At 56.1% G+C, this 17,736-nt stretch overlaps 2 protein-coding genes across 11 annotated transcripts in view; one reads left to right on the forward strand and one right to left on the reverse strand.

Moving 5' to 3' along the window:
• Window positions 1-10,076, forward strand: part of CARD14 (caspase recruitment domain family member 14) — a 37,717-nt gene extending 27,641 nt beyond the window's left edge. Inside the window, exons 11-20 of one of the 7 annotated variants that reach the window (XM_082441514.1) lie at window positions 491-551; window positions 743-935; window positions 2,375-2,501; window positions 2,675-2,912; window positions 3,954-4,017; window positions 4,754-4,865; window positions 5,744-5,917; window positions 7,947-8,068; window positions 9,119-9,234; window positions 9,863-10,076. In XM_082441514.1, coding sequence (XP_082297640.1) covers window positions 491-551; window positions 743-935; window positions 2,375-2,501; window positions 2,675-2,912; window positions 3,954-4,017; window positions 4,754-4,865; window positions 5,744-5,917; window positions 7,947-8,068; window positions 9,119-9,234; window positions 9,863-10,058 — 1,403 coding nt within the window. In that variant the 3' untranslated portion in view covers window positions 10,059-10,076. Of the gene's footprint in view, window positions 1-490; window positions 552-742; window positions 936-2,374; window positions 2,502-2,674; window positions 2,913-3,953; window positions 4,018-4,750; window positions 4,866-5,743; window positions 5,918-7,946; window positions 8,069-9,118; window positions 9,235-9,862 lie in introns of all 7 variants that reach the window. The other 6 variants (XM_082441513.1, XM_082441512.1, XM_082441515.1 and 3 more) reach the window with 6 other exon arrangements.
• Window positions 5,117-17,731, reverse strand: SGSH (N-sulfoglucosamine sulfohydrolase). 4 transcript variants are annotated; one of them, XM_082441532.1, is made up of 8 exons: window positions 17,572-17,731; window positions 16,260-16,420; window positions 14,694-14,799; window positions 14,260-14,410; window positions 13,754-13,910; window positions 13,308-13,389; window positions 12,250-12,453; window positions 5,117-5,481 (listed from the first exon to the last, which is right to left on the reverse strand). In XM_082441532.1, exons 1-8 carry the CDS (start codon window positions 17,666-17,668, stop codon window positions 5,399-5,401), a joined length of 1,041 nt encoding a protein of 346 aa, XP_082297658.1. In that variant the 5' UTR covers window positions 17,669-17,731; the 3' UTR covers window positions 5,117-5,398. The 4 variants fall into 4 exon arrangements, with proteins under 4 accessions (XP_082297658.1, XP_082297655.1, XP_082297656.1 ...); XM_082441529.1 differs by lacking the exon at window positions 5,117-5,481 and adding an exon at window positions 10,102-11,438 and having other exon boundaries at window positions 17,572-17,729; XM_082441530.1 differs by lacking the exon at window positions 5,117-5,481 and adding an exon at window positions 10,927-11,187 and having other exon boundaries at window positions 17,572-17,729.
• Between the last annotated feature and the right edge of the window lie 5 nt (window positions 17,732-17,736).

A 17,736-nucleotide genomic window follows, 5' to 3' on the forward strand; every position in this document is an offset into this window, starting at 1 on the left:
CTGGGGACATCTAGTCCTAGGAGATTGCCAACTCAGAGGCCTGCCATGGCCAGCTGGGCAGCAGCGTGGCCTGGGGAGACAGGAGGCAGCCGATGGCCAGTGCCAGCGATGGCTGCCACACAGAAATACACACCCAGGGTTATGCCAGATTTGATTTCTCAAGTGAAGCCAGAAATCCAGATTCCAGATTCCCTATCTTGTAAAATGCTAGCAACTCATTCAAAGATCACAAAAGGACACAATGTAGGTTAAACACTGGCAGATGCAGCTCTCCACCAGCTACTCCTATTTTAGGGGAGGTGAATCAAGGTTCTAGGCATCAACGAAGGGAGGGGCAAGAGAAGGTTCAGCCTCAGCAAAAGACAGAACAGGTAGGGGGTGCCTGTGGTGGCGGCACTGAGGTTGCACGGGTGAGCCAAAGCTCCTTCAGAAGGGCGATGACATTGAGGGGTAGGCTGGCTCGAGGCCTAAGCCCGTGGCTTCCTCCTAGACCTCCCTGAGTCCGAGAACAGCCTGCAACTGTCTTCCGGGGGCCTCCACCTCTCCGCCAGGTGAGCAGAGGGCGAGGGCCAGGGCCAGCAGGTGGCAGAGCAGAGTGAGGACTGGGTCCTCACTATCAGCCTTCCTGAGGCCGGGGAGGGAGAATTCCAGAGCGATGGGACTAGAGGGGGCAGATGGGGAGATGGCCTGGCCCGACCTCTTGCTCTAGGATGCATGAGCTCTGTCCCCTCCCTTTCTGCAGCAGTGTCCCGGTGAGGCGGAGGCCAGCCCGCAAGATCCTGGGCCAGGTCACGGTGCTGGCCTTCCAGGGGGACGCGCTGCTGGAGCAGATAAACGTCATTGGCGGGAACCTCACGGGCATCTACATTCATCGGGTCACCCCGGGCTCCGCGGCAGACGAGATGGCGTTGTGCCCCGGCACCCAGATTATGATGGTGAGTGTGGCACCAACCCCTCGAGACCCCAGGATCCTCTCAGGGGTGGGGTCAGTGGGAAGGGCAGGTAACCCAGGCAGCCACAGATTCAACTTGACAAAGATGTATTATTGGATAGGCCCGCACTCCTTCTTGGGCTGATGTAAAGCAGAGCGTCACACTTGTTTAGAGGAGAGTCCTGGTGATTCTCATCAAAACCCTGCACCCTTCCCCACCTTGACATCCTTGAACTCTGGAGGGTGAGCCTGTGAGCTGTTGTAGTCTGGACTATGCACCAGTTGAGAGGGCTTTGGGGATGCGGCAGTCTTGACCCAGGGATCTTCTGATAAAGGCTACATAAGATTCTGATGTGGGGCTTTTTTTTTTTTTTTTACTGTAACGATCTTATCGTCACTTTGTGTGTATGCGTTAAAATACACATAATAAAATTCACCGTTTTAACCACTGGGGGCATCTAAAAATTTTTTTTACTGTAAAATATTCATTAAACTGCAAAAAACATAAATGTACAACCTAATTATTATTAAGTGAACATATGGGCAGGGAGGTGACTTTGATGTAGCCTAAAAGCAGAATTATTAAACATCAGGCCCTTTAAGAATGGCAAGAAATTCTCGAAACAGGTGCCACCCATTCCTCCCAGGGTAGGGGTGTGTAGGGTGTGAAGGCAAGCGCTGAGAGGGAGAGGGAGGGGCTGAGCCCTCAGTCAGGACTCCCTCGGACCCCACGGCTTCTCTCTCGCTGTCTGTGTGCTGAGCTGAGTTCTCATGTGTCTCGAATGATCACACCCAGAGCTCCTGACGTAAGCATCAGCCCACCCAATATGAAAGCCCTTCGTCACACTTCTAACAGTCGTCGTGAGATTCTCAGTTATCAGCTCATGTTGTGCTTAAAGCAACGGATCCCCTTTATGAGACAGTCCTGATATCCAAATGGGGCCAATTCAGTTCTAATAGAGTTAAAAACATATCTCATTTTTCTTTCTCGTTATAAAACTATCTACTCTCCTAAACCAAAACAACACCGGGAATAAATGAATGGATGCGAGCCCTGCGGATTTCACAGCTGGGGAAGGGGTGGCGTGAGGGGTGCCCTGGCATCTGGTGGGTGGAGGCCAGAGATGCCACAAAACATCCTGCAGGGCCCAGGACAGCACCAAATGTCAATAGTCCCAAGCTGAGGACTCTGCTCCAGAAGGCTCTAGAATGGAGCATGTTGGAGAGCAGGCACTCAGCGCCCAGTGGCGATCTCAATACATGATCCGGGGCAGGAATGTATGTAACCAGGAGGCGCTGCACCAAGATGTCCCGACACAGGACTCTGATGGGTGTGGGTGGGTGTCTGGGAAGGAGTGGGTCTCCTGCAGGGCACACGCCTGCACTCAGATCACAGCTGCAGAACCCTGGTCAACAGAGGTGACCCTCATGATTTGCCCTCAGGTGGATTACGAGGCAACAGAGCCCTTGTCCAAGGCTGTCCTGGAGGGCATGACCCTGGATCGGGCCGTCAGACTTCTCCAGAGGGTGAATGGCTTCTGCTGTCTGTCTGTGAAGGTCAACATGGAGGGTACACACTCCCTTGTCCTGTCCTACCTCCCCCAGAGGCCACCGATGCCAGTGCTCCCAGCCCACTGCAGAGCCAGGCTGAGCCCCAAGTCTGCAGAGGCCCCCCCAGGCAGAACTGTTCTCGTGGGGGATCACAGCCCTGGACTTACCTGTCCTCACGTCCTCTTTGATCAGGTTATAAGAAGCTGGTCCAGGACCTAAAGGCCAAAGTGGCCACGTCGGGGGACTCCTTCTACATCCGGGTCAACCTTGCCCTGGAGAGGCGGGCAGAGGGAGAGCTGCAGGTGCACTGCAACGACATCCTGCACGTCACAGACACCCTGTTCCAGGGCGGCAGCTGCTGGCACGCCCACCGTGTTGGCCCCTACAGCACCAAGGGCACCGAACAAGGCACCATCCCCAACTATGCACAGTGAGCAGCTGTTGTGGGCTCCCACACCCCAGAGAGGGCCCGGGGAGCTCCCCGGGGTGGGGGACATTGCCTGGCCTCACTTAGTGAGGAGGCCCCCTCCTGCCCAGGAGAAACAGCCTTCCTGAGACTCCCTCTACTGCCCAGGGATACAGGGTGGGGCACCTCAAAGAAGTGGAATCCCCAACGTGCTACCCACCAAGTTCACTGCTTGGATGGGATTTCTCTGTGAAACGGGATGGACCTCAGTCCTAGAGCATTCTAGAGTATTTGGGACCAGTTCCTCATCCTCAGCACTATTGACATTTGGGGCTGGCTCACTGTTTGTCGTGGGGGACCCGCCTGGGCACTGTAGGATGTTGAGCAGCATCTTGGCCTCCACCCGCTGGAGGCCGGTAGTGCCCCTGCCCCCCTAGTTGTGACAACCAAAAATCTCCAGACATTGCCAGTGCACCCTGAGGATAGGTGACTCATCATGCTGGTGTGTCCAGGACTGCCTTGGTTTTAGCACAGAAAGTCCCATGTCCTCGGGAACCCCTCAGTCCTGGGCCAAGTGGGACAGCTGGTCACCCTCCCCGGGAGCAACAGCACCCCTGCTCAGAACCATGTTCTAGATCAACCATAGGGCACAAAGCATGGTGTCTCATCCGGCTCCTCTCAAGCCTCATGGCAAATTCTGTCACCTGGAGATCAGACTCAGCAGGTGCAGGGAGAGGCCTGAGACTCTGCATTTCCAACCCCCTCCCTGGGTGATGCCAGGTTGAAGTCCTCGGGCCACACTGGGAGTGACGAGGTTCTGGAGCGGTGGCCTCGACCCCACTCACACTGTGTCGCCCGGATCCCGCCTGGGACAATTCAGTTAGCGTCTCCAGGGGTGGGCTGAGGCTCTGCAGGTTTTTAAAACCCCAGGGGACTATCATGGCTGCTGGGGTGGAGAACTGCAGTGGGGGCAGTGAGGGTCTCCCAGAGCACACTGGGCAGGGGGCCCACCTCTCCTGTCCAGCCCTCCCTGCAGCTGGGCCGGGGCCTTCCTCCTCTGCGCAGGGCTCAGCAGCTGCTCATCGCCCTCATCCAGGACATGGCTCATCGGAGCACCATGGCCCGCAAGGTGAGGACCAGTCAGCCCAGGTCCGAGATGCGGGGTCCCCCTCAGGTGGGCCCTGCTTCTCTCCCCTGGCCTTCCTCCTCCCCCAGCTCACATCATCTGGAGGGAGGGGCCCAATCAACCCCTCCTTCCACCCAGAGGGTCCCAACCCCACCTGGCGTGGGCTGGAAGACAGGTGGGTACTGGCTGAGGGTCCCAGGTGGAAAGTGTAGGCTGCTAACCTGAGGGAGGTGACCCGGCGTGTCTCTCCCCCGGGCCCTCCAAACCTTCACCTGGGTCTGTGTGCCACCCAGCCTGCAAGCTCCTCTACCGCGTGCAGATGCGTCATGTATGATCCCTCCATCTTGCTCCCTCCCTCACCCCATTTGCCTACCATCTGCCCCCCATCCTTATTCCCCACTGAGACCAGGCACTGTTGGGTTCTCCCGACATAGAGCACTCAGCTGTCCCTGAGCAAGGCGCTAGGGCAGCCCCCTGGATCATGGCAGGGCTAGGCTGGGGGCCCCTACTCTTCCCTCTTGCTTCCCACAGATGCCCTGCTCGGGAAGGGGGCTGGGGGGCTCAGCCTGAGGACCCTCTCCTGCCACCCTCTGTCACCTACCCCCTGGCAGGGGGCCTGGGCCTGCTGGCTGTTCAGCAGGCACAGCCTGGGAGTCCAGGGACCACCCTGGATTTGCCGGTGGGGGTGTGGTGCCAGCCCCCCAGCCCCGTGGGACGTCCCTTCTCCCTCGTCCAGCAGCCTTCTGTGGGAGCCCAGAAGCTGGTCCGCATCGTCAGTATGGACAGAACAAAGGCCAGCCCTCTGTGGTCATCCTTTGACGGGGGCCAGTCGGACCCAAGCCAGGTAGAAGGTGAGGAGGGTGGAGCTGGTGGAGGGTCTTTGGAGGCTGCTGTGGTTGGTGAGCTGGGTCAGGGTGATGCCACTCATCTAGGCCAGAATCTGTCTTTAAGAACCATAACTGATGTCTACCTGCCCTTCTGGAGAGCAGCTGAGCTACACACCTTTAATGTCCTTTAACTGACACTCCTACTTCTGTAACCTGCCCCAATAAGACGGTCCGAAGCCACTGGTACAGTCATCTGGACAGCAGTCCTTTTAGAATATTAAAGTCTGAACACTCTCCAAATGCCCAACACTGCACAAACCAGTGGACCCTCAGACAACTGCTGAGTGACTGGTGTGGGCATGAGGCCGTGACAGAGGCCGGCACAGCACAGACCCCTGAGCAGGTAAAACTGTGCAATGAGATAAGCAGAAGTGAATTTAGAGAAAGGTAAATCGTTTTGAGTTTATTTTCTTCTTGAAAAGTGTTTTGAGTGCCTAATATAACCTGAATGACCAGGAGAGGAGATCAGGGACCAGGGAGGGACGGAAGGACTGGGATCACGTGTCCCTTGAGGCTGAGGGAGAAGACACAGGAAGCTTCCAGATCGTTTGCAAGGATGAACGTGGTTTCTCTATCCTCCCTGTGAGCCAAACAAGGAAAAGGTTTTAAACTGCAGCCTATGAAGCTGATCCTAGAGAAGCACAGGGAATAATCAACAGGTACAAAGGAATCAGCCAGGGCAGGTGTGGAGGGCATGGTGCATCGTGTGGGAGCCCAGCGTGCCCTGTGTTACTGCAGGTGCCAGGGCTGCAGTGGTGAGCAAAACAGACACAGGCCTTCCTGGGGGTGGGGGGCTGCTGCAGCCTGGCGCCCGGACCGCTCACGGCTCCTTCCTCCCACAGACCCCTCCACCGTGTGCTTCTGGGCCGAGAGCTACTTCACCCTGGTGCCCTACACCCTGGTGCACAGCCACAGGCCCAGCCGGCCCCGGCCCGTGCTCTTCGTGCCCAAGGTGGTCGGGAAGATACTGATGGAGAAGCTGTGCCTCCTCCAAGGGTATAAGAAATGCCCAGCAGGTACGCTGTCTCCTGGGAGTCCCACCTGACTGTCAGGTGGCAAGGCGAGGTATCTGCTTTCAGGAGGGCAGCACGACCAGAGGAGTGTCCTGGGGCTGCCGAAACAAAGGACCACAAACTGGGGGGGGGGGCCTTAAAACAGCAGAGATGTGTACTCTCACAGTTCTGAAGGCCAGAAGTCTGAAGTCAAGATGTCTTTGCAGGCTGCACTTCCTCCAAAGGCTCCAGGGGGGAGTCCATCCTGCCTTTTCCTGCTCTGGTGGCTGCTGGTGGCTTGTGACTGCATTACTTCCATCTCTGCCTCCTTGTCTGTGTGTCCCTCTGTCTTCATGTTACTTTCTTACAAGGAGCCAGTCGTGGGATTTAGGGCCACCCTACTCCAGTGCGACCTCATCTTAACTAACCACATCTGCAAAGACCTTATTTCCAAATAAAGTCACGTTCTGAGGTTTCAGATGAACATGGATTTGGGGGGTGTGTTATTCCACCCAGTGCAGCTCTGCTGGCAGACAGGTTTGTACTTAACTGGAGTCATACAACCAAAGGGCTCCATCCACCTGCCCAAAGCCACTCAGCGTAGAGCCATGGAGATGGACTGGCCAGTGGGAATCTTGGGTCCCAGTGGCCCTGCTCAGCAGGAAAGGTGGCTCAGCTGGTTGGAGAGTGGAGAGCAGGAGTTAGCTCCTTGGCTTTCTTCCATCCACCCATCACTGGTCGGTGGCTGCCTCAGAGAGTTAGGCTACAAGCTGAGAGTGAATAGGGCCCTGTCCTTCTCCCCTGGAGTTCACAGAGGGGACAGAGAGAAGCAAGTGTGGCCCACGCAGTTCCTCCAGTGAGCACCTGCTGTGTGCTAGGCTCTGTGCAGCGGGCTAGAGAGTCCAAGAGGCCCTCAGGGTCTATTCTGCTCCTCTGGAGACAGACACCTAAAGACGTGGCAGACTGACCCATCTTAGCTCCACAAGTGATCCAGAGAGGGATTCTTTGGAGGGGGTGGAAGTGGGGCTGCAGTCTGACGGCAAGACAGGACAGGAGTTTGTGAGCAGAACCAGGAAGTCCAGGCTGAGGGAGCAGAGTGTACAAAGGCACCGAGGCACAGACGGCACCATGGGGAGGCGGTGGGTGCCCAGACGTGCCGTGTTCTGTGGTAGGCAAGGGGACACGATCAGGCCTGATCTTTGAACGCCCGTTTTCAAAGCAGAATAGAAGACGGACTGGAGAAGGGCTTGGCTAGGGGCTGGGCCAGAGGTGGTACAGCAAAGCCCCAGTAGGGAGAAGAGGGCAGCCCCAAGAGCTGTCTGCCAGCTGTCTGCAGGATCTGGTGATGCTTTGGAGGGTGGAGGCTAGCAGGAGAGCACGTGCAGTTCTCACTTGGGAGACTGGGTGCTATTCAGGAAGAAGGGAAAAGTCAGGGTGTGTTTTCACATGTTTATACAGGGCAGAAGTTCTCAGCCTGGGCACGACATTTAGGCCTGGATCATCCTCTGTTGTGGGCTGTCCTGTGCATCACAGATAAGCAACATACCTGGGCCTCAACCCATTGGATGCCAGGAGCATACCCCCTTCCCAGCAGTTGTGACAGTCAGAAATGTCTCCAGACATTGCCAAGTGTACCTTGGGGGTAAAACTGCTCCTGGTTGAGAACCACTGATTTAAGGGATTGAAGGGATTTCTGGGCGTAAGAAGTTGCATATGTAAGTTTGGAGCTTGGGAAGTGATGGGAGAAGGGTTTATCTACATTTGTCCATCCTTCCTTCTTTCCCTCCACTCTTCCCTCGACCCAACCTTCCATCCATCCACCCACATCCTGGCACTGACTAGGGACCTGCTGTGTCCAGTGGTTTAGGGTGAATGTGCAGGGCATGCACTCTTCCAAGCAGGAAGAGCAGGGTCAGGTTTATAAAGAGGACACCCTAGGAAGAACTTGCCCCAGAGCTGGTGGGGGTCCGTGGGGGCAGACCCATGGGTGTTCAGCATGGGCTCCTGGGGGAGCAGCTGGGTGGGTGACATCCCCATCAACTGTCACCTTCAGCATACTTGAGCCAGGAGGAGTACGATGCCTCCAGCCAGAGAGGGGACATCATCCAGGAGAGGGAGGCGTCTGGTGGTCGCTACTGTGTCACCTGCAGCGCAGTCGAGTCCCTCATGGGAAAGGTAAGGGGTGGGGTGGGGGCTGTGAGGAACTCCATCTCCAGAGGACGGCAGTGGGAAAAGGCAGGAAGGGCCAACCTCCAGGGCCCCCTGGACACCCCAGGTTGGTGCTCAGCTTGTCTCTGGCTCCATCATGGAAAGACCAAACCCCGTTTCTGCCATTTGGGGTCCATGTGACCTCGGGCGGGACTTTTTTTTTAACATTTTTTTTTCCTTTAAACTGAAAGTTTTTTTTTTTTAATTTATTTATTTATTTTTGGCTGTGTTGGGTCTTCGTTTCTGCGCGAGCGCTTTCTCTAGTTGCAGCAAGTGGGGTCCACTCTTCATCGCGGTGCGCGGGCCTCTCGCTATCGTGGCCTCTCTTGTTGCGGAGCACAGGCTCCAGACGCGCAGGCTCAGTAGCTGTGGCACACGGGCTTAGTTGCTCCGCGGCATGTGGGATCTTCCCAGACCAGGGCTCGAACCCGCGTCCCCTGCATTGGCAGGCAGATTCTCAACCACCGCGCCACCAGGGAAGCCCTCGGACGGGACTTTTAACTCCCCTGAGCCTGTTTCCTCAATGCAGGAGATGTTTAATAAACATTTGCTAAATCAGTAAAATGGAGATAACACTCCATGTTTTAAGGCTCAAACAAATATATGAAAAGAAGCTCACTGTGAACTATAAAGTTTTGTGTTGATACAAAGCAGCCAGGAACAGCTGTGAGTCAGAGGCACAATGGCACCCCCATCCTTCATAACCCCAAAGAGGTTGATGGAGCCATCCAACTCCTAGGATTTGAGCTCCACGCAGTCTCCCTCAATCCGGATGGCCTATGATTTCTAAATTTCCCAGGCAAAAAATCAAACGGATGGAAACTTTTAAAACTGTACAGCCAGCACCCTCGTATACAAAAGGGCATTCCCGAATTCTTCTCCCCACCTCCTTTACAAACTTCAGTCTTGCCTGTACCCTTCTCACCCTTCTCTCCCTTCTCTCAGCATCACTCCTGGGTGTGGGCTCCGCTCGCTTCCTCTAAGGCTGAGGCTCACTCCCCTCCCCTCTCCCCCCAGAACACCCACGCCCTCCTGGACGTCCAGCTGGACAGTGTCCGCGTCCTGCACAAGATGGAGATCTTCCCCATCATTATCCACATCTCCATCAATGAGAAGGTGGCAAAGAAATTCAAGTAGGTGCACCCCTGGGGGCTGGTGGTGAGGTTTGAATGGGCACCAGAACTCCCCATAAGGCCCATGGCGACCACGTCCAGAGCCCGTGATGGGGTTTCCAGGATCTCACCTCGTGCCAGCCTTGGAAGTGTCACAGGGCAGTTCCCCTAAAACATCCAGGACAGAGGTCCTGCAGCCCACCCCCGGGGAGCAACCCAGAGGACAGTAAGGTGAGACCCTAGAACCTGACTGACCTCGGCTGAGGCCACATGTTTCCTGGGGTAGAGTTAACAGTCCATCTGTGTTAGGTAAGGACAGAGACTGAAAAACACTACTTGGTCCATTGCTGGGACAAGCCCAGATATCCTGCTGCCCCCTTTATAATTTGAGAACCAAAGTTGTAAACTAGATCCGCTGCCCCAGCCCCCCACCTCGTTAGTGCAACGTCATCTAGGGCCCCAGTCACATCTTCTTCACAAGGCACTGGGTCCCCTCGAAGCAGGCCATCTGTGTCTAGGGGCATCTGTTGCATCATCGGTCCATCCAGGTCCCTAGAATTCCAAGCCGGCGGCTGATTTCTGGGGCTCTGTGCTGGGAGGCTGGTGCAAGGCTCTCCCTGAGCCACCCTCCCATCTCCGGCTCTGGCAGGAAGGCTCTGCAGCGGCTCGGCACCACAGAGGACCAGCTCCTGGAGGCTGCCAGGCAAGAGGAGGGTGAGCTGGATAAAGTGCCCTGTCTGTACAGCAGCCTGGCCCCTGACAGCTGGAGCGACCTGCATGCCCTGCTCGGCTGTGTCCGCCTGGCCATTGCAGATGAGCAGAAGAAGGTTGTGTGGACAGAGTAGAGGCCTTGCTGATGGCCCCTGTGTCATAAACAAATTCAGAAAATGAACTTGGTATATTTTACTAAAATAAAAAGCTTTTACAACGCTCTGGCCTGTGGCTTCCCCACCATGTCCTCCAGGATGGAGTTGACGGGGGTGGGAAGGGTGATGGGAGCCCATCCACTTGAAGGAGGATGCCCCCTTTCTGGGTTTTCCAGGCAGGCGGAGGCAGGGCAGGTCTGGAGCATTCCATGAGTACTGTCTGTGCTACAGACTTGTGTAAACCCGAACAGAATTCACCCAACCAGAGGATGGGGCGGCTTCAGGCCTTGAGCAGAGACATCTTCATCCTTGGACACTCTCAAAAAGAAGGGCAAGCTCTGCCCATACAGACCCCAGGATGAAACTCGTCACTTAGGGAGCCTGCCAAGAATCAGTGGTTTCATGGAAACCCAGCCCAGGGCTCGGGAGCCTGACGGTGAACAAAGTGAAGGAAGAAGACAAGCCCAAGTTTCCGTCAAAGGCTCCCTCCAGACCAGGACTGACAAACAGACGCTGTCCCCACATGGAGTGCGGTTTGCACTCACCCACCACCCTCGTGGCACACAGAAGCCCATCTCCTCTCAGGTGAAGGGCACAAGAACGTCTGTGGGTTCCAGAGAACCAAGAGGGACTGAAGCCCCATGTCCCAGACCCTTCTTCCTGCTGTTCCCCAGACCACCCTCACCTTGTCACAGGCTGGGGATCCTGCACCATCCTGGGTACCCCCCAGGGAATTCCTGTGCCAGGACACAGCTCAGACACAGGACAGTGGTCCCCCACTGTGGGGGTGGGGAGGGCCTCACAGTTCGTTGTGGAGTGGCCGGCACTGGGGAGAGAGCTTCTCCTCCAGCACCCCATTGGGAGCACATACCCAGGGGTCGTGGGTCTCCCACTGCCACTTGACCAGTTGGGTCTGAAGCAGTTCCAGAACCTGGGCATAGCGGGGGTCAGTGGCCAGGTTCTGGGTCTCGTGGGGGTCCTGGCTCCTGTCAAAGAGCTCCCAGCGCTCCCGGTAGTAGTAGTGATGCAGGTCCTTGTACCAGCCCGTGCGCCGGCCGGCTGTGGTGCGATTCAGGAGGTCCTGGAAGGTTGGCGAGACGTAGAAGTCCTGGTCAATGGGAAAGGGCATCTTGAAGTGGAGGTTGTGCACAAGGTGGAAGTTCTGGTGGTGCACGGAGCGCATGGGGTAGGACATGGTGACCTCATGGTGGCTCTGGCTGCCAAAAACTGTGGTCCAAGGAGGCTCCGCCTCCAGCACCGGGAGGAGGGACCGCCCAGTGAGCTGGACATTCTTTGAGCCAAAGATGGCATAGCTGGGGTAGGGGATAGAGAACCAATCCAAGATGGTGGGCGTGAGATCTGGAAAGGAGATGACATCTCAGCAGGGCGGGCCCTCCAGGGCACCAGGCCCACCCCCGTGCAAGGGCTGAATCCAGGCCACTCTGGAAGCTGGTGGGCCGCCTTGCACATCAAATCACCAACAGGAAAAAGCTGCTACAGGCCAACTCGTCACTGCTGCATCACCCTCTGCGCCGTCATGCTTTCAATGCCATGACAAGAGCCCCCAACTTGGTGATACCCAGGATCCTTCTAAAATCCTTCAGACCAGCGAGGAAGCCCCCACACAGGGGCCTATTCCTGTTCTGTGCTGTGGCCATAACGCTTCCTGACCTTGGGGCCAAAGGGAGATGTGAGCCCTGAGCCACAGGGGCCCACGCATGCTGCTGCCCTGACCCCTCAAAGTGGGGTCAAGGGGCATCAATATCACCTGGGAAATTGTCAGAAATGCAAATTTTTGGGCATCACCCCAGACCTACTGAATCAGACACTCTGGGGTGGGATATGTGGATACGAGCAAGTGCTCCAGGTGATTGATGCTCACCAGTGGGCCAGTGGAAAAATGACTGGCTTGAAGGCAGTGAGACCCAAACTAGAATCCAAGCTTGGTGCTTACAAGCTGTGTGACCTTGGGCTCCTAACTTCATGTCTCTGAGCCTCATTTCTGCATCTGTAGAATGGGGCTGACCATCCTTTCCTCACTGAGGTGGTGTGGCAACCGCATAAGGTAGTGGGTGAGGAGCTACGCCTGGTCATGGTGGTCCCACTAAATGTCCTCTTCCTCCCCCACTCCCCCTCCTCGATCCCTGCTGCATGGAATGCAGAGTCATACCTAGAAGGCTCACGTAGGCCTCGCTGACCTGGCCCCAGCGTTTTGGGTGCTCTGGGGATGATACCAGCATGGGCTCAGCAGTGCCCGGCCAGTAGAGGTTGGTCCTGCCGCTGGGGAAGGGGATACCATTGTCGGATGTGAAGATCACCAGGGTGTCATTCAGGACACCTGCTCCACGCAGCTCCTGGAGCACGAGTCCAATCCCTGCAGGGTGTGGAGGGGATAGCAGAGCTCAGCCGCAGGCAGATGCGCAGTTGTGGGAATGCGTGTGCACTAAAGCATTTCTTCAACCGGCTGCTGAACCCTGCACCGTCATTTCCTTCAATCACCCCGGCCCTCCTTCCCACCAGCCAGGCCTCCTGCCCAGCACTCTGCCCAGGGCCCTGTCCTGGAGCAGGACTTGCATGGCCTCCACCTGAGTGCACCCCTCCAGGGACACTGGCCAACCTTGGCAGTTCCGTGTCACCCCTATGCAGCTGCTACCTGCCATGCAGTGGTTTCTGTGTTTCCTGGAATCTCCCCGTGGAGGTAATAAGGATGGTCTTGGGTGGGGCCAGAAGATAGGATTCTCTCTACACCCACCCCCTTCCCAAGTCCCCATGAACTAATGGTACCATCAGGGAAACGATAAAGGCACCAACCTCCCAGACTGGGTTGAATGGTGGTTCCCCTAAAAGATATGTCCACACAGAACCTGTGAATGTAACCTTATTTGGAAAGAGGGTCTTTGCAGATACAATTAAGTCAAGGATCTTGAGATGAAATCATCCTGAAATACCTAGGTGGTCCTTAAATCGAATGACAAGTGTCTTTAAAAGAAGAGGAGGGCCACAGACTAAAGAGAAAACACAGGGAAGGAGCTCATGTGACAACAGAGGCAGAGACTGGAGTAATGCTGCACAAGCCAAGGAACACTTGCGGCCACCAGAAGCTGGAAGAGGCAGGAAGGACTCTCCCCCAGAGGGGACATGGCCCTGCGGTACTGTGATTTCTGGCTCTGGCCCAAGATGGGGGCCCAAGCTGTACCCTATCCCACCACCTGGGCTCCTTGAACCCACCTTGGTCCATGCGGCTGATGGTGGTGTACTGAGCGGCCAAGTCAGCTCGGGCAGCCGGTGTGTCAGGGACGAAGTAAGGCACCTGGATGGGGCAGGTGGGTGGAAAGTCAAGGTTAGAACAGATAGGTTGGGTGGAGGGGGCAAAGTGGCCAGCGCTTGAATTAGGGTGGGAGATACAGGTGCCAGCCTTCTTCCCAGGGCCCAAAATCATCTCTCTTCCTGAATGGATTATCCCAGAACACCCACGTTTCTGGGTACATCATTCCATGTCTTTATGCTTCTCTCTGCCACCCCACGGATGGGGACCTGGCTCCAGTGAGTCAGAGGGTTTCTTCTTACACACCTGGGGCCAGGGCTGTAAACCCACGAGAGGGGCACAGGTCCCCAGATTTATAAGGTGGAGGAAGAAGGGTAGTTCTCGGAAACGTGGTGAGGGGTCCTCCTACCTGCACATCCTTCGGGTTGTAGGTCTGTGGGGTCCAGTCTGGGATCTGCCCCATGCCACTCTCCCCATTGCCAAACTTCTCGCAGAAGGCCCCGTACTGTGGCTGGGAGTGCCCGCAGCGGTGGGGGTCGTGGAAGGCGACATAGAGGAAGAAAGGCCTGCAGATGGAGGGACGGGCTTGAGCGTTGAGGTCAAGGTCAGATGGCTGACCCACCACTTGGCTTCCACCCTGGGGAGCCTCATCCTTTGGGAAGGAACACCCCTCAGCTTTGCCTACTCCCCTACAACTGAGAGCCTCCCTGTGATCCACACTGCCTCAGTTTCCCCATGTCCCCTCTTCTTCTGACCAGATCAACTTGAGCATCTGGAACCTTCTCCTCCACCCACACCCCAGCTGTTTGGGGACTCCAAGAATCCCAACCAAAGACTCTGGGATCTGCATCCAGTATTAACTGTCCAGAGGTCTGGCTGTGTGAAGGCAGTAAGGGGGAGGGACCCTCCTCGCACCTGTTGTCCCGAGTCTGCAGGAATTTCCGGACCAGCAGTTTAATTCTAGTGATGTTCCGCCCCACCTGGAGGACAGAGCCATTCTCCTCCGTGTATGCAAAATCAAATGGGTACACCGTCTCCGGCCCCACGTGCTTCTTCCCAATGATGCCTGGAGTCGGGGAAATAGGCCTGTCCAGAGCCCCTTCGGTCTCCCACTCCCCTCTGCCCTCTTCTCCGCTCCCCAGGCCCTGTGTCTTGCTGTGGCCTCCAGGAGGGCAGCCGGGCCCTTGTTCTCGTGTGCCCATGGCCCAGCCAGGAGGCCCAGATTCCTTGGGGTCAAGTGCTCAGAGCAGGCAACACAGGGCCAATGGTGGCTCGGGACAAGGCCTTGCCCCTCTGGGGCAGGGAGGTAAGTTGCTGTCCTGCCCCTGTGGCTACACAAAGCCCCTCACCTGTGAGAACACCAGCTCGGCCCAACAGCAAAGGCAGGCTCTGCACCTGGTCGAAGGAGTTGAAGTGGTGGACATCCTGGTGCAAGCCATACATTCCGTTCTGATGCTGCCGGCAGAGATGCTGTGAGGCCGGGCGCCTCCTGGCAGCCAGGGTCCTGTCCCCCACCCCACCCCCAACGCTTCTGCTCTCCCAGGCTCACCAGCCTGGCCCTTTGTAGGCCCCTGATTTAGAGTCCTCAGAGAGGTTTTCTCCATCTCTCACTCCCCGCCCAACAGGCCCACAGGTCCCTGCCATGGGACCACAGCAGGAAATACAATAGACTGGGAGAATGCACACTAAAATTAGGGGTGGCTTTTATTTTCTTCTTTGTGCGTATCTGTACTTTTCAATTTTTCTATCAAGAGCACACATCGTAGAGTGAAAACCACACCAACAGGCATCTTTTTATTAGCTGACTTTATTTTAGAGTGTAAAAAAAATTGTTGTATGTGTTGCAAACTCAAACAGACTAGAGAGATGTAAGAAGGAAAAACCCTGTCCTTACTCCTGTGGCTCACTGCCCAGAGGTGAGCGTAGCCTACAGCTGCCTGATTAACCTTTCAGGAAGCTTCTGTGTACAGGCCACAGTCTCCTCTTTATGTAGGCCTCCTACTCACAGCCTCAGGCTCTCAGAAAGGGACGTACAGAGCATCCCCCCGATAAAATAACGCTGTGAGATAATACATCAGGAGTAAGTGCCCATGTACACCCAGGTTCACAGCAGCATTATTCCAACAACCAAAGGTGGAAGAAACCCAAGTGTCCACTAACAGAGAAATAGATAAACAAAATATGCTCTATCCACACCATGGAACATTATTCAGCCTTAAGAAGTAGTGAGGTATTGATGTGCTCGGGTGAAGCTTGGGGACATTATGCTCGGTGAAACCAGCCAGCCACAAAAAAGCAAATACTATATGATTCACAGAGACAAAAAGTTGAATGATGGTTGCCAGAGGCTGGCGGAGCAGCGGGAATAGGGAGTTAGTGTTTAATGGGGACAGAGTCTGGGGTGATAAAAAAGTCCTGGAGATGGATGGTGGTGATGGTTGCACAACAATGCGAATGTACTTAAGGCCACTGAACTGCAGCCTTAAAATAGTTAAAATGGTAAATCTTTCATTACATATACATTAGCACAATAGAGTAAGTGCCTTAAATGGCAGCTTTTATTGTCACAAAAGCTCCTGGGACAATATCATGAAAAGAGTTAACACTGGGCTGTGCAAGTACCTGCCAGGCACCTTGCTGTGAGCTTTACATATAGAGAGTTAACTTGGCCAATCCTATAGTAATCCCAGGAGTGAGGTATTACTGTCACTCCATCTTACAGGTGAGGAAATTGAGGCACACAGAGATAAGTGATTTGCTCACAGTCACACAGTGGTGGAGCAGGGCTGCACTTGGACCATTTGGCTGGGGGTGGGGGAGGGAAGGTGGGCACATCCCCAGGGAGATCAGGGAGGGGTTCCCAGCAGCAGAGGCCTTGGGGGCTCTCCCTCCTCCTGAACCCCTGCTGCCCTCACCTGAGGCAGGCCAGTGAGGAGGCTGGCCCGGCTGGGAGAGCAGCTGCTCACGGAGGTGAAGGCATTGCGGAAGACAAGGCTCCGGCGGGCCAAGGCATCCAGGTGAGGGGTGGTGATGGCACTGTTGTTGTAGGCACCACTCTCAAAGCCTCCGTCGTCCGCTGAGGAAGGAGGGAGACATAGAGGACCTGATGAGCTGGGCTCAGAAAGAGCAGCATGTGGGAGTGAGAGAGACCTGGGTCCTGCTGCAGTGGCCTGGCAGTGATGCCCAGGCGGGTATGATACCTCTGTAGACTTGATATCACAAAGGTGTGATTCCCAAGTGGGAATGACCCAGTGGGCATGATATTCAGCAGGCTTGTTACTTGAGTGGGAATGCCACCAGGCATGTATGAAAACTGGGTGAACATGTTAGTAGGCAGGCATAAAACTCAGGGGAGCATGAGATCCAAGCAGGCATGATTCGGCAGTCCTGGGCTCTGCAGACATGCCTGAGGATGTGGATCCACGTGCCGGTTCTCTGCCAATGCCCCTGAGATAGGGGGATTTGAAGGGAGCCGCTCTGTAGAGTGCTGTTTAAGTTACAATTAGCAGAAGGACCTGCCCCAGACCACAAAGTTAATCAGAAAGAGTGGCCCTGGCAGACAGCCAGACCTCAAAAGAGGAAAAAATCAGGTTGCCTTGTGATAGCTGGGCTCTGGTTACCCAAGCAGGAAGTCTCGTGAACAACAGGGCGCTAGAGGAACTTGGGGTTTCACGGAGGTGGGGAGGGCCGGGGGAGAAGGCAGGCGGGCGGGCGGGCGGGGGCTGCTCCCTTCAGCCAGGAGAAAGAAAGTTGAGCCACAGTGCTCTGGGGTCTGAAAAGGGAAGGGAAACGGGGTTATCACTGCTGGGGAGAAGATGAGAGATCCAGGGCACCCTGCTGGTCTCTGAGGACTTGGGCACCAGGCCCTCTACTGGCATCCCCTCTGCGATCTGTGGAAAGCCGCCCAGCCTCCCGAGGTGAGTGGGGACCGCAGGCTTAGCCCTGGCTGTTCTGGTCACGGTTCGGGGTACAGGGTCAGAACCGGGGGCAGGAATGGGGTGTGGATGCTGGGGCCGACCCCTCCAGACCCCACAGTGGACAGGGCCGCCTCTGCTTGCCTCTACAAGCAGCCGACCACGAAGAGTCTGGGGCCAGCAAAAAGAGGAGTCGGGGAATGAACGGCAATGGGGCCTGCAGGGCACGGAGGGTTAGCGCTGGCCGCTTCTGGGCTTGACAGCCGGCGGCCGTGGAGGGCGGTGCCCGGGGTGCCGGCGGGTCGGAACTTACCAAGGATCAGCAGCACGTTTCGGGGGCGCGCCCGGTGCACACAACAGAGACCCACTACGAGGAGCAACACCCAGCAGGCCGGCCCCGAGCGGCACATAGCGGCGGCTCCGGCCGGGCGCCGCCCCGCGGTCACGTGAGCACTAGCTCTCCCGCCCCCACCCTCGG

This window comes from Balaenoptera physalus (assembly GCF_965194825.1).
Source record: "Balaenoptera physalus genome assembly, chromosome: 20".
Classification (NCBI taxonomy): Eukaryota; Metazoa; Chordata; class Mammalia; order Artiodactyla; family Balaenopteridae; genus Balaenoptera; species Balaenoptera physalus.

Bases quoted from the DNA above. Each gene is read 5' to 3' on its own strand.
- SGSH (XM_082441529.1), bottom strand. From the start codon at position 17,668: ATGTGCCGCTCGGGGCCGGCCTGCTGGGTGTTGCTCCTCGTAGTGGGT. The intron at 13,911-14,259 runs GTGCGAGGAGGG...CTCCATCTGCAG, and splicing joins CTGCAGACTCGGGACAACAG to GCCTTTCTTCCTCTATGTCG. The intron at 11,439-12,249 runs GTATGACTCTGC...TCTCCTTTCCAG, and splicing joins GGCCTACGTGAGCCTTCTAG to ATCTCACGCCCACCATCTTG.